Below are 21,094 nucleotides of genomic sequence, written 5' to 3' on the forward strand. Positions count from 1 at the left end.
GAGCAAGTTACCGGCTTAAATTTAGTTGAACAGTTATACCTTCTTATCTAGGTCGTTATAAAGTTCTTTCATTCTTTGATTTGACGACCATCGATGACAGCATATCCGTCCTTCAGGAAAGCTTTGAGCCCTCTGCTCCTTGCCTCCTCCACCCTCGGCCACAGACGTTTGCGGGCTTTGTCTGTCTTCCTTACAAAAGTCCTCTCTAAACCGAATCTTCTTCTCCTTGCAGAGCTTCGCCTCCTTGGACATCTTCCACACTAGGTCTCGAACAGTTCTCATGGCAAACTGTATGACAATCAGCCTGGGTTTGTCACCAACTCGTCCCTTCTGACCCAGCCGGTGCACTGTATCCACTGTGTTGTATAGCTGCTCGGCGTTCGCAGAAATGATCTTGGTCAGAATTCTGATTATTTCTTCTCTCATGCTTTCCCCCTCCTTTTCAGGAACGCCAGTTAGCAGCAAAGACCATCTCCGTTTGTATCTAGCATGCTCCAGACACATTTCCCGAAGAGCCTCGTTCTCTTTTTTCAGCGTCGCCATCTGCGTTTTAATACGTTTCACATCTTCCACCACAGATTTAATAGCTTCCGTATTAGCATCCACAGACTCCTTTACTTTTCTTACAGCGTCTGTGTTTTCTTGCAGCTGGAATTCATAATTCTTTAAATGTTCACTTTGGGTGTCGAATTTACATACCAGTTTTTGGATAGCGTTGAGGAGAACTGTGTTTGAAACTTCGTTTTGCGTCTGTGATTCGTTAGCCTTCATTTTCTTAGGATTTGGACTGTGAGATTATTCTGTTATCATATGTTATCTTATATTTGTAGTTAAAATAGTTGAATTATGGTAACTGCTGTAGGTCATATAATATCCTTTCGTCTAGATTGTGTGCTGTGTATGTAGCTTAGTTTCCATTATATTTTTGGGTTAAAAGAATGTGACCATTTTTGGATTTGTTAGACAGGTGTACATTACCCTGTACCCTTGATCTACTGTGAATGTGTTACACTGTTTCTTGACATTTCAGACTGCTAAATCATGAAGAGAATGTTGTGTGTAGAGGACCTTGTGCCGATAATAGAAGAAACAGACCACATTCCATACCCCCACCTTTACAGAGAGCAGAAAGACAGGGAGCCGAGGTCATAACTTAGGCGCCATAACAGAGAAAGAATGTGAATGTTTAGGCTCTTATGACTAGGTGGGGGCCACTAGAGGCTATAAGAAGCTGAGTAACCAGTCACCATTTTGAGATTTGCTGTGACCCTCTGCATGCATGTCTCCCCATCCGGATGGTTTATGCTCATTGTATGGAAATAAATGATTGTTGATTGAGCATTTATACACCGAGTATTGTCCTTCCTTCAGCCCAAAGATTCAAAGAATTGGGAGATCTTAACAGGACTTTTAACCGGTGTGTGGTGTCGATCAGCTTGCGGTCTGTCTTGTGATAAGTCGTGCTGCTGATCCATCCATTCAATATCTTCTTCGTCGCACGCCTGTCGAAGAGCCGCTAGGTGGTAGCCATGATCTTTGTTAATGTTAGCCATTTCGCCGCTTCGGAGAAGGTGGCCGAGAATGACGGAGAGAAACACAGGGAGGACGTTTTTGAGTTTTAGAGATGAAGTATAACTAGTCTGCTTCTAATTCCGGTTTACTTGATTGCGGTCAAGACATAAAGGAGGTTCTTTTCAGGAAAAGCCTCGGAGCCCACTCAAGTTGAACCGCTCACTCCGCCATCTTCCCAGAATATCCTACCGTTCACAGTAATATCGGTATAATGTTGGGCAATGATAGGAAAATGAAATATCGCGATAGAATATGGGTAAAACGCGCATGCGCAGTGCCTTTGTTTTCATACGCACATGGCGGAAAAAGCATGACGGCAACGGAGAATGTGAAGGGCGAACGTGGATCGTTGAATGAAACGGATGATCAACTGGTCTCTGAATGCTATTGACACCCTTTTCTCAACGAGAATCTGGGCTCGGGAGAGCCTGAGTGCCCTGGAGGGACTTTCCCTGCCGGATACACGATGGACGGGTGGCAGAACTGGAGGATCATGTGCCTGGCGGGACTGTTGATCGAGGACGCTGAAGATATCTACCTATTCGGAACCATGATAACAGGGTTCATGCTGATCGGAGTTGGCTTAGCCCTGGTTTATCGGAGAAATAAGAGAGCGGAACCGGCTGTTCAAACCCCCCCCAAGGCTGCCCGCTGGAATTGAAATGGAACGAGGCGCAACCTCTCACAACGAACGTAATATGGTCAACACCTTGGAGACGCTTGCAGCTGCTGTGAAGGCTCAAAACAACACCATTGAGCGTATGAGGGGAAACATCAGAGAGAGGCCTGCTCAAAATGAGACCCTTGAGCGACAGTTGGAAAACATCGCGGAACGGATCACTGCAGTTGTGAGGTCTCGGAATCAAAAGAACGATAACACCATGGAACAGAAGTTTGATACCATCATGGGGAGGCTCGCGGCTCTCCAACGGGAGATCGAGAGGCCAGTGTCGGAGTGTTAAAGAGCAGCCTGAAAATTCTCCTGGGCTGCTCGCATGGAAATGAACAAAACCAACATAAACATTGCGGATCCCCATCACGGCGCCAGCTGCAGGCCCAAGGCTGGAGCCGAACAATCACTCCCTGATAATGACTGTGTTACGGCTATTCTTCCCATCCCATGCAAGGACACCTGGATTGGCTGGAGGACTGTTTACTTAGCCTGATAGGCCGAAGGACACTGTCTCAGCTAAACTATGGACACGCACACACATACACTTACACTGATAAGCACTCACTCATCCCCCTCCCTTTCCAACGCCTTCGATGCTTGTGCCCTACCGGGGAAGATAGCAGTCAACTGGACCAGCACAGATGCTGCAGGACCGGATGCGCTGTCTACACCGGCTCTCTCTCACCCTTTACCCGCCCCTGTTGCTTGTCTTGTGTTTCTATGGTGTATTGATAGTCATGTGCTTTTGTGCTGAGGTGTTTTTTCTGTTATCAAACTGTTCTCCCACTAGGAGCTCAGTCTGAGTGGAGTTTTTTTTCTCCTCCTCTTACCTCATGTAGTGTATTTTCGTTGTTTTTTCCTATCAGCCTACCTTTCTGACATGTCTGCCCAATGTGATGTTTGTGTAAAGTTGGTCAGAAGGTTCCTTTGTAAGTGCGCATGCGCCATTAGCGTGCTGCTCGCTGTAACCCTAATTTCCCTCGGGATGAATAAAGTATTCTGATTCTGATGAACCAGAATTGGCTTGTAAAATTGCTGCAACTTCAGTGTGGAACTGGTTTGGCTTTCGTCCGTCAGATACACAACAAAGCACTATTTTTGGTAGAGCATGCTAGCGGGCTGTCGTTATTACCGTGTCTTTTGGAAAATACGGCACACTTAAAATCAATCCTTTGATTTTTCTGAAAGTCGACAGTGCCCCTTATAATCCCGTGTGCCTTATGTATGAACTCTGGTTGTGTTTACTGACCTCGAAACGATTTTATGTACACAGCGCTCGAAAATCTGTCAAATGTTTTAGTACGACTTTGCTAAGCTACGAACCCGCACCGCTAGATGGATTGTCGGAGCATTACAGCTACCGTAGGCAGGAGCCTCGCGGAGTGATACGTACTGTGCTTCAACATAATATTACCATTGTGTGTGTGTATAACCTCTTTTTAAGTTTTGTGGATATTATACATGGTTATGCTGAGGCTATATTGGCCAATTTCCACTGGAAATGCCTTTTGGGTAAACTGTCAGCAAGGAATTTGCATTTGCACTGTTAAATTTTATATAACTTTAATGCACATAAAATACAGCTGTTTGTTTAAGTGAAAATACATAGATGTTTTTTTGTTTGCACTAATAAAATTGTGATGTTGTAAAGTATTTTGTCTAGTGTCAATTATATCATCAGTTATATCGTTATCGCAAATTTTCAAATGTATATCGTGATAAATATTTTTAGTCATATCGCCCTGCTCTAATGGCTCCCCTCACCTCTGGTGTCCACCATTTGCTTGGTGCCTGTCTATGATGTACTGTAAGGGACATTATTATTGAAACGCTCTCACACACAATACATGAGCACGGACACACTCTGGATCTTCCCATATCGAAAAAAAAATAGAAAAACTTAAAAGACTTGCATAAGATTTGGCTTACTTCATCTAGTGAATCATATAAGGCTTATATGATTTACTCATGAAAGTGGCCACTTTCATATATTGTTTTAGTAAGTATCCAAAACATACAAGTTTCATTTATATACATTTCCAAGGGCTCTTATATCTGTTTTCACTCTTGTATGCTTTTCATACAAGTTTCACACAAGACAGATACAAACTTTATAAGATTTATATATATCTTTTCCATATGGGTTGTCCTGTCATATGATCTGCCTGTCACTAACCTGGAGATTTGTGAGTGTGCACTTTCAGATCATATGCCTGTGTTATTCAACGTTGTTTTTAAACATACTGCAGTTAAATCTGGCAATTCTGCTCGGCGCTGTCGGGTTATTAATCCCTCCACTGCCGCACAATTTTCTGTTGCTTTTAATCAGCTCGGTGGCCCTTCTGACTTCGTCTCCTCTGACACAGAAGAGCCTAATTCCTGGTTTTATACTTGCTGTCAAACAATCATAGTCTATGTAGCTCCTTTAAAAACCAGGCAGCCCAAGGCTAAACCCGAGCCTTGGTTTAATGAGAGCACTGGTGCTGTTAAGAGGGAATATCATCGAGCAGAATGGAGGTGGGAAAAGGATTAACTGCAGGTGTCAGCTCCTGACTCTGACCCCTCTGTCTCTGTCCCTTGCACTGCCGTTTTTACTCAGTTTGATTTTGTGACACTCTCCACTTTAGAGGATGTGGTTTGCCGTATAAGGCCCGCAGGTTCCCCACAGGATCCTTTCCCTCCAGAATTCTTTAAAGAAATTTTTCCTAGTATAGGACAGTATGTCCTTGACATTATTAACAGCAGTGTGTCTTCTAGTGTGGTTCCTGCAAATTTCAAACATGCAGTAGTGCAGCCATTGCTTAATAAACCTGGCCTTGATCACACAGTTTTAGCCAATTATAAGCTGCCTTTACTTTCCAAGGTTTTAGAGAAAATTGTTTTTAGTCAACTGAAAGATTTTCTAGATGATAATGGCATCCTTGAGGTTTTTCAGTCAGGTTTTTAAACCCTTTATAGCACAGAATCAGGATTATTAAGGGCTTTTAATGACATCCTTCTGGCATGTGATTCTGGTAACCATGTTGTTCTGGTCTTGCTTGACCTAGCTGCTGCCTTTGACACAGTAGACCACAATATTCTAATTTCTCGATTAAATGATCCTGTGGGTATTGGTGGCACTGCACTTAATTGGCTTAGGTCTTATTTGGCCAAGAGAACTGTCTCTGTCAGCCTTCTCGGTTCCGAATCATCTTCTGTTTCTCTGTCATGCGGCGTCCCACAGGGCTCAGTTTTAGGGCCACTGCTGTTTTTACTGTATTTATTGCCTCTGGGTTCCATCCTTAGAAGACATGGGATCTCTTTTCATTGTTATGCCAATGACTGCCAAATTTTTTTGCCACTAAAGCAGAAGGATGACATCTCCATAAACCCTATCTTGACATGTCTACATGACATTAAAGCCTGGTTGGCTCTAAACATTTTACATTTTAATAAAAATAAAACAGAGGTGTTGGTGTTTGGACCCAGTGGTCCCTCTGACTTCTCCTCTGTAGATTTGGAAGTCTATTTTAAACCTGTTGTTACCGACCTGGGTTTTAAAATGGACAGTGATTTTAAACGTGAAACGCTCTCACACACACTACTGAAACGGTCTCACACACATTACTGAAATGCTCTCACACACATTACTGAAACGCTCTAACACAAACTACTGAAATGCAGTTACACACATTACTGAAACGCTCTCACACACATTACTGAAACACTGTCACACACATTACTGAAACGCTCTAACACAAATTACTGAAATGCAGTTACACACATTACTGAAACGCTCTCACACATATTTCTGAAACACTCTCACACATACATTACGGAAACGCTCTCACACACATTACTGAAACGCTTTTACACACATTACTGAAACGCTCTCACACACACAATACTGAAACGGTCTCACACACATTACTGAAATGCTCTCACACACATTACTGAAACGCTCTAACACAAATTACTGAAATGCAGTTACACACATTACTGAAACGCTCTCACACATATTTCTGAAACACTCTCACACATACATTACAGAAACGCTCTCACACACATTACTGAAACGCTTTTACACACATTACTGAAACGCTCTCACACACACAATACTGAAACGGTCTCACACACACAATTGAAACGCTCTCATACACAATACTGAAACGCTGTCACACACACTGCTTAAACGCTCTCACGCACAATACAGAAACGCTCTCACACACATTACTGAAACGCTGTCACAAACATTACACATTACGCAGTCACACACACACACAAAAGGAAATTCATGTGACGAAAAAATAAACAGAGTAGATACAAAATGGCTCTGGGAGTTTTAGTGCTCGAACCCTAATAAATTTATTCTATATCTACTTGAAAGTTTCTTTAAAAAAAAGAAACTTTCATGTCTGCACATTTATTAGGAAATGTGCACAGGAGACAGAGCCGGTAGGAAAAACAATACAAGTGTGAGTGTGAGGGTGTTCCATTCAGTCATGATCAATGCAATCCATGAGAGAACTATAAAAACGAGGACAACAGTCAAAGCAACATCAGCATCATCACCAATAACCACAATAATGCCAACAATAATGGCAATATCCACGACCACTGACCCACCATGAACAACCACAATGACTACTGTTTACTTTGGATGACGTGACAAAGATGTGTAATTCCACTTTTTTTCCAGGAGGAAACCTCGGTAAGTGTTAGGAGATATAGGGATAATCATACAATTTCAGACCCAGAAGGATGAGTTATAATTATTCATATCCCAGTGGAAAAGTCATTTTTAACAATAGTTCATTTGCACCTTGAGGCGACTGTTGTTGTGTTTGGCGCTGTATAAATCAAACTGAATTGAATTTAACATGAAAGTTTCTAATGAGGTCGTCTCATTCTTCTGACAGTCTAAACCTTCAGTTTTCACAGTGTCAGATCACCTGGTTTGAAACCGTTTGCTGTCTGATGATCTTGTAGAGATGTTGATAAGGATAAGATGTTTTTTCACTTTTTAATAATGATAACACTGCAGACAGAAATCCTGACAACTGGTATGAGGATTTCTCTAGAAAGCTCAAGATATAAGGGTGGAAGCAGGTAATGACAGTTTACTGAGATGTCAATGCAAGATGAAAGTCTGCCTGAGAAATGTGACATTGTTCAGATTAGACGTACCTTTAAAAGAGAAAGCTTGTAGCTGAAGTTTGTTGTTCTCTGAGAATAAGTGTGTGTGTGTGTGTGTGTGTGTGTGTGTGTGTGTGTGTGTGTGTGTGTGTGTGTGTGTGTGTGTGTGTGTGTGTGTGTGTGTGTGTGATAGAGAGAGTGTGAAACAGAGTACTGAACTCCCTCTTGGCAGCTATAAATAACAGGAACAGGATATTACATCAACAGCTGCAGGAGCACACGACATATTAAGACCAGCGTCACTTTGCATGGTTTGTAATGCCCTTGTGCACTTTAGCATCATTATTACTTTTTATTGCAGGGGAGGGTTCAGTGTGCAGAATATGCATGTGTTTCACAGTTAAAGCCCCAAACACAGTGATGTATAATGTGATGACACTGAAATCTGCAGATGTGCTCCTGCAGTTTTAAAAGAAACCACAGCCGACCAGCGTGTGAGCAGACAGAACCTACGCTGTGGTTCTCTTTCATAGCATTCGTTTCGTGTCTCACTATGGGGAACGCCTCCTGCGTGACCTCATCAGAAGCTCAAATACCATTACGCCAGCCCTTACAGGCTGGCTAGGTGACGCCCATGTCAGGAGGGGCCAGTGCCTCCCTATATAATAGGCTGACATAGCGTCAGATGTCATTCAAAAACCTCTTCTCGCTTCTCACAGAAGCCTGTAGACAACTGTGCTATTGGGTGCTAAAGCTAAACTGTCCACCGATTCGAGTGAACAACTCGGTCGCCGGGCGCTTTGTTCCCAGCTTTTCAGTTGTCCACTAGCATACAAGCAGTAGCAATACTGTTCTGTAGCTAGTGCTGGTGCCAAGTAGCAATACTTTCACCCAGGGAAGTAGCAATATTTCCCGAAAGCGAAGTAGCAACACTTTGCTAATAAAGGTACCCTAGCTTCACCATCAGGTAGCGATACCCTTCGACGCTAGCGGTTTTACACATTAGGTAGCAATACCTGTAGAAAAGTAGCAACACTTTTCACCCCACGTTAGCGAGGAATAGCAATATTCTCCGCACTCAGTGTCAGTCTCGCTAACGTGCGCGGCCCTCTAGCTAACCATGGCTACGACGGCCAACGAAGTTGCAAAACTTTGTCCTTGCGGCAAGAAGATTTCTGCCTGGGATACACACCCCGTGTGTGCGGCATGCCTGGGTTTATCTCACGCTCAGGCTGCCTTGACACCCGCACAAGACTGTATCCACTGCGCGGCTTTCCCACGCAAACTACTCCGCCGCAGGTTAGCTCGCCAGGCTAACCTGTCGGGTGGCGACCCTTTGCTGTGTGAGGCTGCTGCGGCGCAAGGAGAAATTGAGATGGCCGATGATTTGGCCGCAACGCCAGGGCCGAGCTGGGCAGAGGCAGACCCTCGGCCCATCGCGACCGCTTTCCCGTCGCTGGAAGCACACGGAGATCGTGTGTTTTTCCCCGATGCTGGAGTCACCTGGGGAGGAGATGCTAACGAGGACGGAGATGAGTCGGCGGACTCGGACCTCCTGCTGTCTGACGACGGCGAGGAGGAAGATTCCACCTCCTTGGCTAGCATCAGCTGGGCTGCAAAGCCCTCGGCTACCGGCGAGGTTGAAAAACCGACACCGCCGTCTCCCCTGGATCTCGACATGCAGGACATGTGCAAGCGCGCAGCCGCTAGGCTCAACATCCCGTGGCCCGCCATACAAATAGAGGTTGTAAAGTCTCGTTTTGACGGTAAGAAATTGCCGAAGGCGAAAAAGACGGGGAAGCATGTGTTGCCTGTTTTTCCCGAGCTACTCGATGAGATAGCGGTGACGTGGAAAGCAAAACCTTACAGCGAGAAACACCCCATCGCGGGGAGCTCCCTGTTGGATTGTGAGGGGATGGAGTCTGTCGGCCTCCGCCAGATGCCACAAGTGGAGCCGTTGGTAGCGAGCCATCTTCACCCGAAGACGTCTCTGTCCTCATCGGCCCCGTCTCTCCCCTCCAAAGCAGACCGCTTCCAGTCTAGCCTTACAGATAAGTGCTACAAGGCAGCGGCTCTGTCAGTAAGAGCCCACAACGCCTCCTCTATGCTAATGGCTTACCAAGCTGAGCTAGAAGAGGACATGACAGCTAACACAGATACCACAGTGTGGGAAGAAATCTGCGTTATAACTGACCACGTCCTCCGCCTCCACAAGGTAGCCATACAGGCTACTGGGAGAGCCATGGGCCTCATGGTTCTTCAGGAGCGAGCACGCTGGCTCGGGCTCACCAACCTGACGACCAAGGAGAAAGAGGAACTCCTCGACACCCCTGTCGTCCCTCAAGGTCTCTTCGGTGCGGCTGTTACATCCATGCAGAAGAGATGTGAGGAGAAAAAGAGAGATGATGAGGCTCTGAAACTCTGCCTGCCGAGGAGGGCCCAGCACGCCACCCCAGCAGCGCCGCGCCAGTCATTCGCGCAGGCAGCGTCTTGCCCGGTCCCCGCTTTCAGGATTCCCAAAGTGCCTAAGACGCAGGCAGCCCCCGAGGCTGCCGGGGCCCCTAAGAATCCATGGACTCGGAAGCAATCTCCCCAGGCCAGACCTCAAGCGGCCCCTCCTCCTCCCCCCGCTGCCGCGATCGTGAGGAGGAAGAAGCGGCCGGCCTGACAGCCTCTCCTCTAGGCGGGAGCGAACCCAGTTTCCCCCCTTCATGGGCCGCCCTGCCGCCTCCCAGCTCCGTTCCAGAGCGAGTTCAACACAGAGTGCTTAACTCGGGCCGGCGTTCCTGTCACCGGACCCGCCAGAGGGAAAGAGAGCCAAAGTTCACAGTATTGTTTCACTAGCACTTATTTCGTGCATTCTGTATTAAAAAGCCCCGACACGCGCATCCAGGCAGTTTGCCGAGGGCGCTGTCGAGTGTTGCAAAACACATTAAAAAAAAAAAAAAAAAAAGTTGAAAAACAAGAGCAACGTCTGCCATAACGCAGCCCGTGGAGACTCGCGTTTCCACGGCTGTGATGACACAGATGAGCCCGTCACCTCGCTCGCCTGTGACAGAGGTGACGGGACACCGAAATGGCGTATGGTTCGCGCTGCGACCACAAGGGGGCGCCAAAACGCCATCTTCGGTGGAGTGGCCAGTGAGCCCTCTGTCTCTTCGCATGAAGAGCTGGGCCACCTGTGCTCAGTTAGCATGGGTGTTGAAGACACTGGAATAGGGCTACAGGCTGCAATTCAATGTTGCTCCACCACATTTCAAAGAAATCATTTACTCTCATGCTCTGGGCGTCAGTTTTCTCTTGGAGGAAATTTCCACCTTGAGAGACAAAAGAGCTATAGGAGTTGTCCCTCCCAAGGAAATGCACAGCGGATTTTATTCAAGGTATTTCCTTGTGCCAAAGAAAGGGAGGAGGGGGATGAGAGCCATTCTGGATCTCCGTGCCCTGAACCGGCATTGAAGGACATACAAGTTCAGGATGTTGATGCATGCCTCGCTGCTACGGTTTGTACAAGCAGGCGTCTCGTTCACATCGATCGACCTGAGGGATGCTTATTTCCACATCCCCATATATCCCCCACGCCAAAAGTATCTAAGATTTGCTTTCCAGGGGATAGCATAAGAGTGTGTAGCCCTGCCTTTTGGTCTCTCACTGAGCCCGAGGGTGTGTGACGTGCACCGAGGCAGCAGTGGCCCCGCTCATGGAAAAAGAGCACATTGACGCCAACTCAATGCATTACTTTCATAGGGCTCAGCCCAGACTCCCTCCGGGTGAGGGGGGGGCCACCCACGAGGGCAGGACAGTGAATGGGGAATGGGGCCCTCACACGCGCTCCACCCACATAAACTGTCTGGAACTGCTGGTGGTTCACCTGTCGCTAAAACACTTTCTCCCTTGGCTGTGAGGTCATCATGTTTTAGTGAGGTTGGACAATTCCACTGTTGTGGCCTACATCAACAGACAGCAGGGTCTGGGGTCCCCCCAAGTTACACACACTGGCACACAGACTGATAGTCTGGAGCAGTGTCCACCTGCTGTCACTGAGAGCAGCTCACGTGCCGGGGGTCTTGAACTTTGGAGCAGATCTTCTCTCCAGGGGCAACCCACTGTATGGGGACTGGAAGCTTCACCCAGAGGTGGTGAAGCAGATCTGGCTGCGATTCGGTCAGGCGACCGTGGACGTTTATGCATCCAGGGAGAATGCTCAGTGTCCCCTGTTTTACTCGCTGCACGATCAGAGAGCTCCACTCGGGGTGGATGCCCTAGCTCACGAGTGGCCGAGAACCCTCCTCTATGCTTTTCCCAGTGGCCCTCATTTCTCCAACTCTGGCCAGAGTGAGGGGGAGAAGTCACTATATGATCCTGATAGCCCCGCACTGGCCAGGGAAGCACTGGCTGGCGGTGATTTTTCAGCAGCTGTGCTTGGCCGTTACCACTACGCAGAGACCTCCTGTCTCAGACACAGGGGGGAATATTCCACCCCCACCCAGAGAGGCTAGCTCTATGGGCTTGGCCCGTGGGTGGTTTAACCTGAACACGGTGGGGCTCCCTCATAGTGTTATCGACACTATTCAGTGTTCTGGGGCATCGTCTACTAGGACGCTATATGAGCACAAGTGGCGTGTGTTTGAAAGCTGGTGCTTAGAATCACAGGCCATCCCTTTTCAGTGCTCTGTGGCTGTGATTCTGTCACTTCTTCAGGCCCTGATTAATAGGGGTAAAGCCTTCTCCACCATCAAGGTGTATTTGGCAGCAATTTCAGCCTGCCATATTGGTTTTGAGGGAAAGACTGTTGGCCAGCATCCCTTAATATGCCGTTTCATGAAGGGTGCACGGCGTAAATTGCCTACGTCTAGGCTGTTGGCTCCATCGTGGGACCTTCCCACAGTGTTGGCTGCGCTCTCCTGTTGCCAATTTGAACCCCTGGAACAGGTTGGGTTAAAATTTCTGTCCTTGAAGACGGCTCTATTAATTGCTTTAGCTTCTGCTAAACGTGTGGGAAAGATCCACGCTCTCTCAGTGCATCAGTCATGCATTCAGTTCTCCTCGGATAATACGAGGGTCAGTATGCGGCTCACCCTGCCTTTGTCCCGAAGGTTGTCGGCACATGTTCACCAATAGAACTGCCGGCCTTTTGCCCACCGCCTTTCTCCTCAGAGGAGCAACAGCGGCTGCATACCTTATGTCCAGTCCGTGCTCTGCGCATTTACATGGACCGAACCCAGAGTGTCAGACAAAGTGACCAGCTGTTCGTGTCCTGGGCTAAACCACATATGGAAAAGCCTGTGTCTAAACAGCGCCTCTCCCATTGGATTGTAGGAGCAATTGCCCTGGCCTATACTAGCAGGGGCCTTCAGCCCCCTGCTGGCTTACGTGCACATTCCACTAGAGGTCTGGCGACCTCATGGGCTCTCTTTAGGGGAGTTTCTATTCAGGAGGTGTGTGCAGCTGCATGCTAGACTTCACCTCATACATTTGCTAGGTTTTACAGGTTAGATGTGACAGCACCTAACCTAGCGCGTTCAGTCCTCCGTGCAGGTTCTTCCCGGGTGGGGGCCTCTCCCCTGTGAAGTGCTGTTGGGGACAGTTGTCTTCTTAACAGGCATGTCTGGCAATCCGGGAGTCAGTATTTCTCCCATAGTGAGACACGAAACGAATGCTATGAAAGAGAACTTAAGGTTATGTATATAACCCCGGTTCTCTGAGTAGCATGAGTGAGTGTCTCACCAGACCGCCCTCCTTGCTATGGAAGCGAGGAAGAGGTGGGCTTGTTTTGAATGACATCTGACGCTATGTCAGCCTATTATATAGGGAGGCACTGGCCCCTCCTGACATGGGCGTCACCTAGCCAGCCTGTAAGGGCTGGCGTAATGGTATTTGAGCTTCTGATGAGGTCACGCAGGAGGCGTTCCCCATAGTGAGACACTCACTCATGCTACTCAGAGAACCGGGGTTATATACATAACCTTAAGTTTTTACTAGTATTTGCCTGACAACTTAGATTAGATTAAAACATTCTGACATGCAAATGAAGAGCTTCTGTGATATTGTGTAATATTATGTTACATGTTAAAACATGACATATATTATTAAAATACAATATTACTGGGGGTCTTTGGTCTGATGTTCTTACCCGTATTTACACACTGTAAGTGTATATGTATGTGTATGTTTGTATGTGTATATGTGTGTGTATGCATATATAACTATGCATATCTGTTGGAGGGTTACTGAGTTACAAAACCTTACTAATACTTAACTAATGCTTAACAGTGTGAAATGGTTGTAAAGTGCTACCAAATAAAGCCCAACTGTCACTATCAAAGCCTTTAGGGCTCATTCTTTCAGTTTAGCCAGTGGCTTCTACATACAGAGCTGATGGAACAGTAACTAAATAAACTCAATAATCACTGTCAGATGCCAAGTTAACACTAAGTTAAAAACTTGTTATACATTGATTCTAAATGTATGGATTCACTAATCCCTTAAAATATTATTCTCACTCTCAGATCACGTGCTAATTCACACACCAGAATGTGCACAGGACTCCAAATGCGTACATGCCATGATCCCCCGGTCTGTGAATAGGACTGAGGGACCGTGAATATATGTCTGCCTGTCGAGTATGTGCCCAAGACCAGAGGAGAGGAAGAACAGAGCTCATATTAAAGGTAGTAGTACTTAATAAACTTCAAATTTAAAAATTACATGTAATGTTATCATTTTCATTCACATAGTCGATCTCTATAGAAGGTGTTTTGATTACATCTCAAGTATTGTATTAAATTATAATGTTTAAATGTTCTATATAAATTATACATTTTCACATTGTGAAGTCTCCTGCAAACTGACGTAGACTAACTTTGTTAATCAGTCATGAAAACACTCCGTAGCTTTGTGCTGGATAAACAGGTTAGCTTGCAGTATTATGCACATATGTATGTATATTCTCATTTATGTATTCTAATCTTATTCCCGTATTATTTTATTATTATATTCATATAACACAAAGTTGAATTACACTCTGATGGCTTTATCAGAGTGTAACTTAGGGTCGGTATCTTGCCCATGCAGACTGGAGTAGCTAACGATTGCACCACCGACCTTAGTAGATAACAGATCTACCTGCTGAGCTACAGTCACACAGCATGTAAAAAACATTAACTGCTAACACAGACACCGTTTTCTGCATCTCAGCAGCAGCAGGCCCTTCCTAACCCAGTTTGTCTCGTGTGATGTGTTGACAGTCTCGGTGCTCCCTGACACTGATCCTGCTGGAGGAGTGGAACCTCACACTTGCCATAGATATTCCCTCATTTGGTGTTCTGATGATGACAATGCTGTGCACATCAGTCCACAATATTCAAAGGGTGTTAATTTTGGAAGAGACCAGTCCCATAGCCAGATGAGTTTTATATTGAAAAGCAGTGAAAATGAATGAAAAAAGCAAAACTAACTACCACATTCCCATGCTGAAGGGTCTAGAGTTGATATTTGTTATATAATTTGTCACACATCTATATGTTACCCTAGATCTAGATTGGCCTTGGCTGTCCTGTGAGGATAGAGTGTTTATACTTAGATCCTCTTGCTTTCTAATTGGACTGGCAACTAAATATAAGTATCTTATACTTAAGATACTTACTAAACTCTGCACCTTTTCTGTGCACTTTGAATTTACATGTGCTAGTGGTGTTGCCAAATCCACAAGCTGCATTTGTGTAATGGATGTGATTGCAAGCCAACTTCATTCTGGTTGATGGCAAATCAACAGGACAGAGCAGGAGGTTGTTGAAGCTTGAGTGAACATACACACTGCTCAATGAATGCATTCAGGCCCACTTTACAGCTGTAACAAACAGGAAAAGGTCTCTCTCTTAATTTCATAAAATGCAATTTCATTGCATGTGACTGTTTTACGGATGTCAGTTTATCTTTGAAATTCAAACATTTCCTAAAATCTGATTAAAAAGGAGATGTATATGGGGAAAAGGCCTGGGTTGCAGTTCTGCTCTTATTCAGCCCAAAGCTGTTCTATCTGGTTCAAGGGGCCAGTCAAGTTGACATCCATGTCTTTACGGACCTTGGTTTGTGCACTGGTCCACAGTTATGTCTGAACAGAAAAGGGCTATCCACAAACTGTTCCCACAAAGCTGGGAGCATGAAACTGTCTAAAATGTCTTGGAATGCTGAAGAATGAAGGGTTCCTGTCACTGGAACAGAGGGGCCAACTCCTGAAGCACAGCTCCACACCATAAACCCCCCTCCACCAACCTTTACACTTGGGTAGAGTGTACACTTGCAGTTACACTTGCAGTTAGACACATACTGGCAACTGCTAAACCCAGACTTGTCCATCAGGAGAAGCGTATCATTCCAGACCTGCCACTTCATGACTGAGTTGCCCTTTTCCCTGTTGGCCCAGGGAAAAGGGTAACACTACCTGGGTCTGGGTGCAGTTTCCCCCTCCAGGGGCAAGGGTACCTAGACCTGGGGTATAGAGTACGCTTGGGGAGTGTGATTGTGTGTACAGTGTCTCTTTATGTCTGTCTCCACAATGGGTGAGTGTTGAGTAATTGCATATGAGAGCATGAGGGTGGGAATGGATGTTTGTATCTGTGTGTGCCTGTATGTCTGTGTCTATATGTCAGGTTGGGTATCAGACGCCACATCTCTAGGGACATCTCAGGCCCTCCAAGGTATGGAGGCCTATCTCCCCCCACCACTTCCCCTGCCGGTGGCAGACGCTCTCAGACATCGGTGAGTTGGTGGTTCTTTGTGTCTGGGGATGGGCGTCCAGGTACACACCGGCTCACTCCTTCGTGGCTGCTTGTCGGGGCCTGGAGCCTGGGGCTCGCTCGGGGTGGGCTGCCCTCAGCCTCTTGGCCTGGGGCTCGGTCACTCTGGCACAGCTGGCTGCCGGCGGAGCTCACGGGCACGTCACTGCAACCCACCCTGGCTTCTGCTCCGCGGCTGCTGAGTGACCCCTCATCTGGGGCTCTCCTCAGCTCTTTCTGGGATAGTGGCGTGGCTGCCCCTCTGTTGGTCTTCCTTGGTCTCTTGTGTTCTGAGGGCCTCTGGATGTCTGGAGTTTTGATCTCCTCCATACCTGCTTCATGCCCTGGAGGACGGGGCTGTGGCTCCCCACCTCTAGCAGATCATTACATGAAGGAACCTTTTAAATAGAAGCGCGCTTATGCTCACAGGTGTACACACGGGTGCTCACACACACAAACTACACCTCAAAGCACACTGTGCGCTGTCGATCTTATGTGCTGCACAATAATGTTTAATATTTAGTATTTACTGTTATATTCCCATAGATCATCGTGATGTTGTTTATTATGTTGCTCTTTTTTTTCTTCTTCTGCTTGTTTTCTCTTTTTTCTTTCTCAACAGGTGATCCAGGTGATTGATATATGTATTTTTTGTCTGCTTATTTTGTTGGTTTTTGTTTTTTGCCCTTTATCCCCATCCCTCTTCCACACTGTTTTTCTTTCCCTCTTTCTTTCTCCCTTTTCTTTTCTCCAGTCAAGTCTGTTCCGTATTTAGCAAGTGAAAATAAAATAAAATAAACAATAAAAGGTGAATCAAATAGACCGTTACGGCAAGGCTGGGATGGTCCATTTGGTAAAGCAAATCCATTGGGCATCTTTCTTCGCCTTAAGACAATAATTCTGATGGCAAAAGAGCCAAATGGGACAGGGGAAAGAAAGAAGAAAAAAAAAAGACAATGGTTTACAGCCAATCAGAACGCAGAACACAATGTGCTGTAAAAAAAAAAAGAAAAGAAAGAAAAAGCATGCAAAGGCCACAAAAGGTGATCCACGTTATCGCGAGGGACCACTGTATTTTGATTCTGCATTCTAGAAATAGATTAAAAATGCATAGTTTACAAGGTGCAAATCACTGAGTACACTCAGGACCAGGAAGGTCAGACTAGGGAGAAAACATATAAAATACCTGAAATAAAACTGAATAACATCTTTAGATAGATGAAATGTTGTATCAAAAAGAATGGCTCATGATTCAAAGCATGCCACATAATCTGTCTAACATAGAGCCCACAGTAGAGCGGGCCCACTACTGTTTGTTGTGACAGCTGATAGAAGCAACTGGATGAATTCTGACATGTTCAGGACTACAGTCTATCAGCCAAAACTGCTCACACTGTGCTTCACAGTGCAAATGGATAATGACCCAAAGCATACTTCAAGAGCATCTCAGGAAATAGGATATTCTTCCACGGACATGTCAGTTAACTGATCTCAAGCCAAAAGAGTCTGTTTTTACAAAACTGAATGCAGAAAGAACCACAAACAGGTGTGCTGGAGCAACACAAGAGACAAAACCAGAGGTCACAAAAGTACACACATTACTGTGGAGGAAATGCAAAGGTGCTGGTCTTAAACAGTTTTAGCCATCCTGTCCTGCACACTGGCCTCTCCCTAAAGGACAGCTGCTTTCATAAATGGGCTCAATGGTCTCTACATAGTCTGCAGAATGGAACGCTCAGCAGGTGTGAGCCTGTTTGAAAAAATATGAAAGAAATGAATAAGAACAGAAAATGTCAGACATGATCTAACCCATAACTGGGCAGCTACTGCCAAAACTGTCTGACTCTAAAAGAAAACCTGTCATGGTCTGACCAGCCCTGCTGGGCGACCTGATTGTTTATGTTTGTTTTTATTTTGATGGAGCCGCGCTTCCCCGGAGGCGGGTCCGCCGGTCCTGTTGTAGCTCAGTTCGGAGTTTCTGCACACCGGCGATTGCACTTGCTAGGGAGTTAGAGATCCCATTAATTGCACTACAGGAACCTTCAAGAGTTTCAGCCTTGAATGGGAAATTACTAGCCGAAGTGACACACCGTACTCAGGAGATCCAATTGATACTCTCCGGCAACCATGTTGAGAAGATCGGTCTGCTTTTATTCAAAGCCCCTGAAACTCCTCTGGTATTAGGTTATCCATGGCTACAGCAGCACAACCCCCAGATTGACTGGATGCGTGACAGGATGGAGTGTTAAATGCCACGAGCAATGTTTAAAGTCGTGTGGATGAGTGGAAGACAGCATTCAACACTCACCTGGGGCATTTTGAGTATCTCGTTATGCCATTTGGCCTCATCAACGTTCCAGCTGTGTTCCAGGCCATGGTGAATGATGTCCTTCGGGACTTCATTAACCACTTTGGTTTTGTCTATCTAGACGACATCCTCATTTTCTCAAAAACCCGTGCAGAACACATTAAACACATGCGTCTGGTGCTGTAGCGGCTACTAGAGAATTGACTGTTTGAAGGGAGAAAAATGTGAGTTCCATGTGCAGCCTGTCTCTTTTTTGGGCTTTATTGTGGAACAGGAGCAGCTGAGGGCGGATCCTGCAAAGGTTAATGAGTTGTTCTATGGTTACTGGGGCTTAAGGGAATGCTAGCAAGAGCAGGAGAAGAGGAGAGAAAGGAGAAAAGGGGAAGGAGGAGGCGGGAAGCAGTAATGAGGAGTTGTCAAAGATAAAGGATTTCATCTGCTCGCATCTCCTCCCTCATCTCTCTGTCTGCCCTCATCCTCACTCAGGTTCGAGCGAGGATCTCAAAGGTTCCTAAACCTCACAAAAAGGGAAAGCATTCGATTTCACAGCCTCATCCAATCAAGCTGAGAAAGAAACGAGTATTTATAAGGCCAGGTGTTTAGAGTGACAAAGTCAAGAAGGTGATATGTCTGACAAAACCAGACACATGCTGAAGTCACATGTTGTGTTTTCACCAGAAGTGAGCAGGATGAGTCAGTGGGTTAAATGTGAGGAGAAACTCTCTGTCACGCCTCCTTCTCTTTAACCCCTCATGCACGAGGCGCTCTTCATCCTGGAAGATTACTTCTTCAAAGCTGGTGCATGCAAAGAAAGTATGAATCTGGGACTGTTTGCGTATCTTACCTTTCTCTGGGCACAGGTTGCGAATATTGCTGGATTCGTCCATTGATGTAATCCCAAAAGAGGCCAAGCTCCATGTGTTGCTAAACCCGGGACAGACGGGCTGGTTTCATCCTGATGCCATCTGGAGGGTTGCTACTGCTGCGGACATGCCTCACCCCATGGGGGCTGTCATTTGAGGTGTGACAGAAAACACTTTGGGGGCAACTTACTTACCCTCCCCAATTTCTATTCTGCCTTTGTTGTACAGTGTTTCCTCTCTCCTCGCTTTTTCTCTTTATGAAAGCTCATCCCTCCTGTCTCTATATGCTAATGTGGTGGGTAGCAGCAAAGACAACAGCGTGCTCTTGCACACTTCTTCTGCTTCTTCTGCCTGTACTGTACAGACTGAAAGGATGGGGGGAGGTGTTGCCTAGAGCGCTTTGGGAGCGTGCTCAGCGCAGTCAACCACTCACAGTTCGAGCATGAGAGGGGGAATTGCTTGGTTCAATGCCGATTACCTGGGAAAGCAAGCGTTATTAGATGGAGGAGGGAAGAAGCAGGGAGTAGAAAAGAGAGAGAAACAAGGGGAAGGGAAACTCACTGAGGAGGAGGAGCAGGAGGAGAGAGGAGACAGCAAATGAACTGAGATACATCTGCTAAGAAAAAGAAGGGAGAATAAATTTGCAAGCAGCATAGAGCAGCAGCATGAGGTGCACATGTTTTATTCAACAGGGAGGTGCTGAGAGAGGCAACCAGTCAAACAGGGATCTGTTTGTCCCAGCAGTACACAAAGACAGGAAGTGACATACGGAGGGAGATAAGAGAAAGAAGACACAATAAGATGAACTTCCCATCCATGATTTAGATCTGAGGTACCCTTCAAATTCTCATAGAAAGTGCAGCCTTCCAGTAAATTAACATTTCATGATGTTATCTGAATTCTCAAGTTCTGATCTGCTTAAATAAATAGCAGAATGTTGTGGATTATGTTTATTTTTATTTTCTTTCATTAAATTCAGAAAAATATGATTTTGTTCAATTCCCTTGAAAGTGAGCTCTACCCCTCCACTGGGAAACACTCCTGTTAAAGATCACACCGTCAGCAGCTCTTCTCCGGAACTACTCTGTATTGATTTGTGTTGGCTGAACCGTAAACTCATGTTGTGGCAACTTTACAAACACATGATGAACACCTAATGAAACGGAGATATAACAGGAGAGCTACTAAATTCCAAAGGGAATTTATGAATGCACCATGCAATATTTTTACTGCGTTGCTAGTGAGGAATCGAACAACAACACTCTGCTCTTGCATGACATTTCCAGTTTGATCCTTAAACCCACACTCCTGAATCCCAGAACTGCAACGTTTAATTTTGCGTGCCCGAGTAGTGTGTCATGGTCATGGGTCATTGGACCCAGCATTTTGAGTTTATTGTATGTTTGTGATTCTTTGAGTTGTACTGGTTTAGCTTTCTACAGTTTAGTTTATTTGTAATATCTGGTTCATGTTTTCTTGTCTGTCTCATCCCTGTGTCCCCTGTGAGAGTCTGTCATGTCCTCTGTGTATGTTTCCTCAGTCATGTCTGAGTTTGGTTTCCCTCCATGTCTCTTGCTTCCTCGTTCTCCAGGTGTTAGTCATGTCCGTGTGTTTCGTCTCCTTTTTTTCCGTTCCCATGTTCCCCTCCTTGTGTTTTATTCCTTGTGTCCCCTGTGTGTCATGTGCATCCATGTGTGTTCTCCCCAGCCCCTCACGTCTCTTGCCCTCTCGGTGTCCCTCGCTCTCTCACCCTCTCTCTGTTCTGTCTGTCTGTTTCTTTCCTCTG

The 21,094-nt window shown here is 45.9% G+C and overlaps 1 protein-coding gene across 1 annotated transcript in view; it reads right to left on the bottom strand.

The window, feature by feature from the left end:
* The window catches only part of LOC308408007 (1-phosphatidylinositol 4,5-bisphosphate phosphodiesterase eta-2-like), a 95,002-nt gene extending 75,349 nt beyond the window's left edge, over positions 1 to 19,653 (bottom strand). Inside the window, 1 exon segment of the mRNA XM_080900055.1 lies at positions 19,290 to 19,653. Coding sequence (XP_080756181.1) covers positions 19,290 to 19,332 — 43 coding nt within the window. The 5' untranslated portion in view covers positions 19,333 to 19,653.
* Positions 19,654 to 21,094: the final 1,441 nt, after the last annotated feature.

The sequence above is a fragment of the Rhamphochromis sp. 'chilingali' genome (genome assembly GCF_963969265.1).
Source record: "Rhamphochromis sp. 'chilingali' genome assembly, chromosome: 12".
In the NCBI taxonomy this organism is placed as follows: domain Eukaryota; kingdom Metazoa; phylum Chordata; class Actinopteri; order Cichliformes; family Cichlidae; genus Rhamphochromis; species Rhamphochromis sp. 'chilingali'.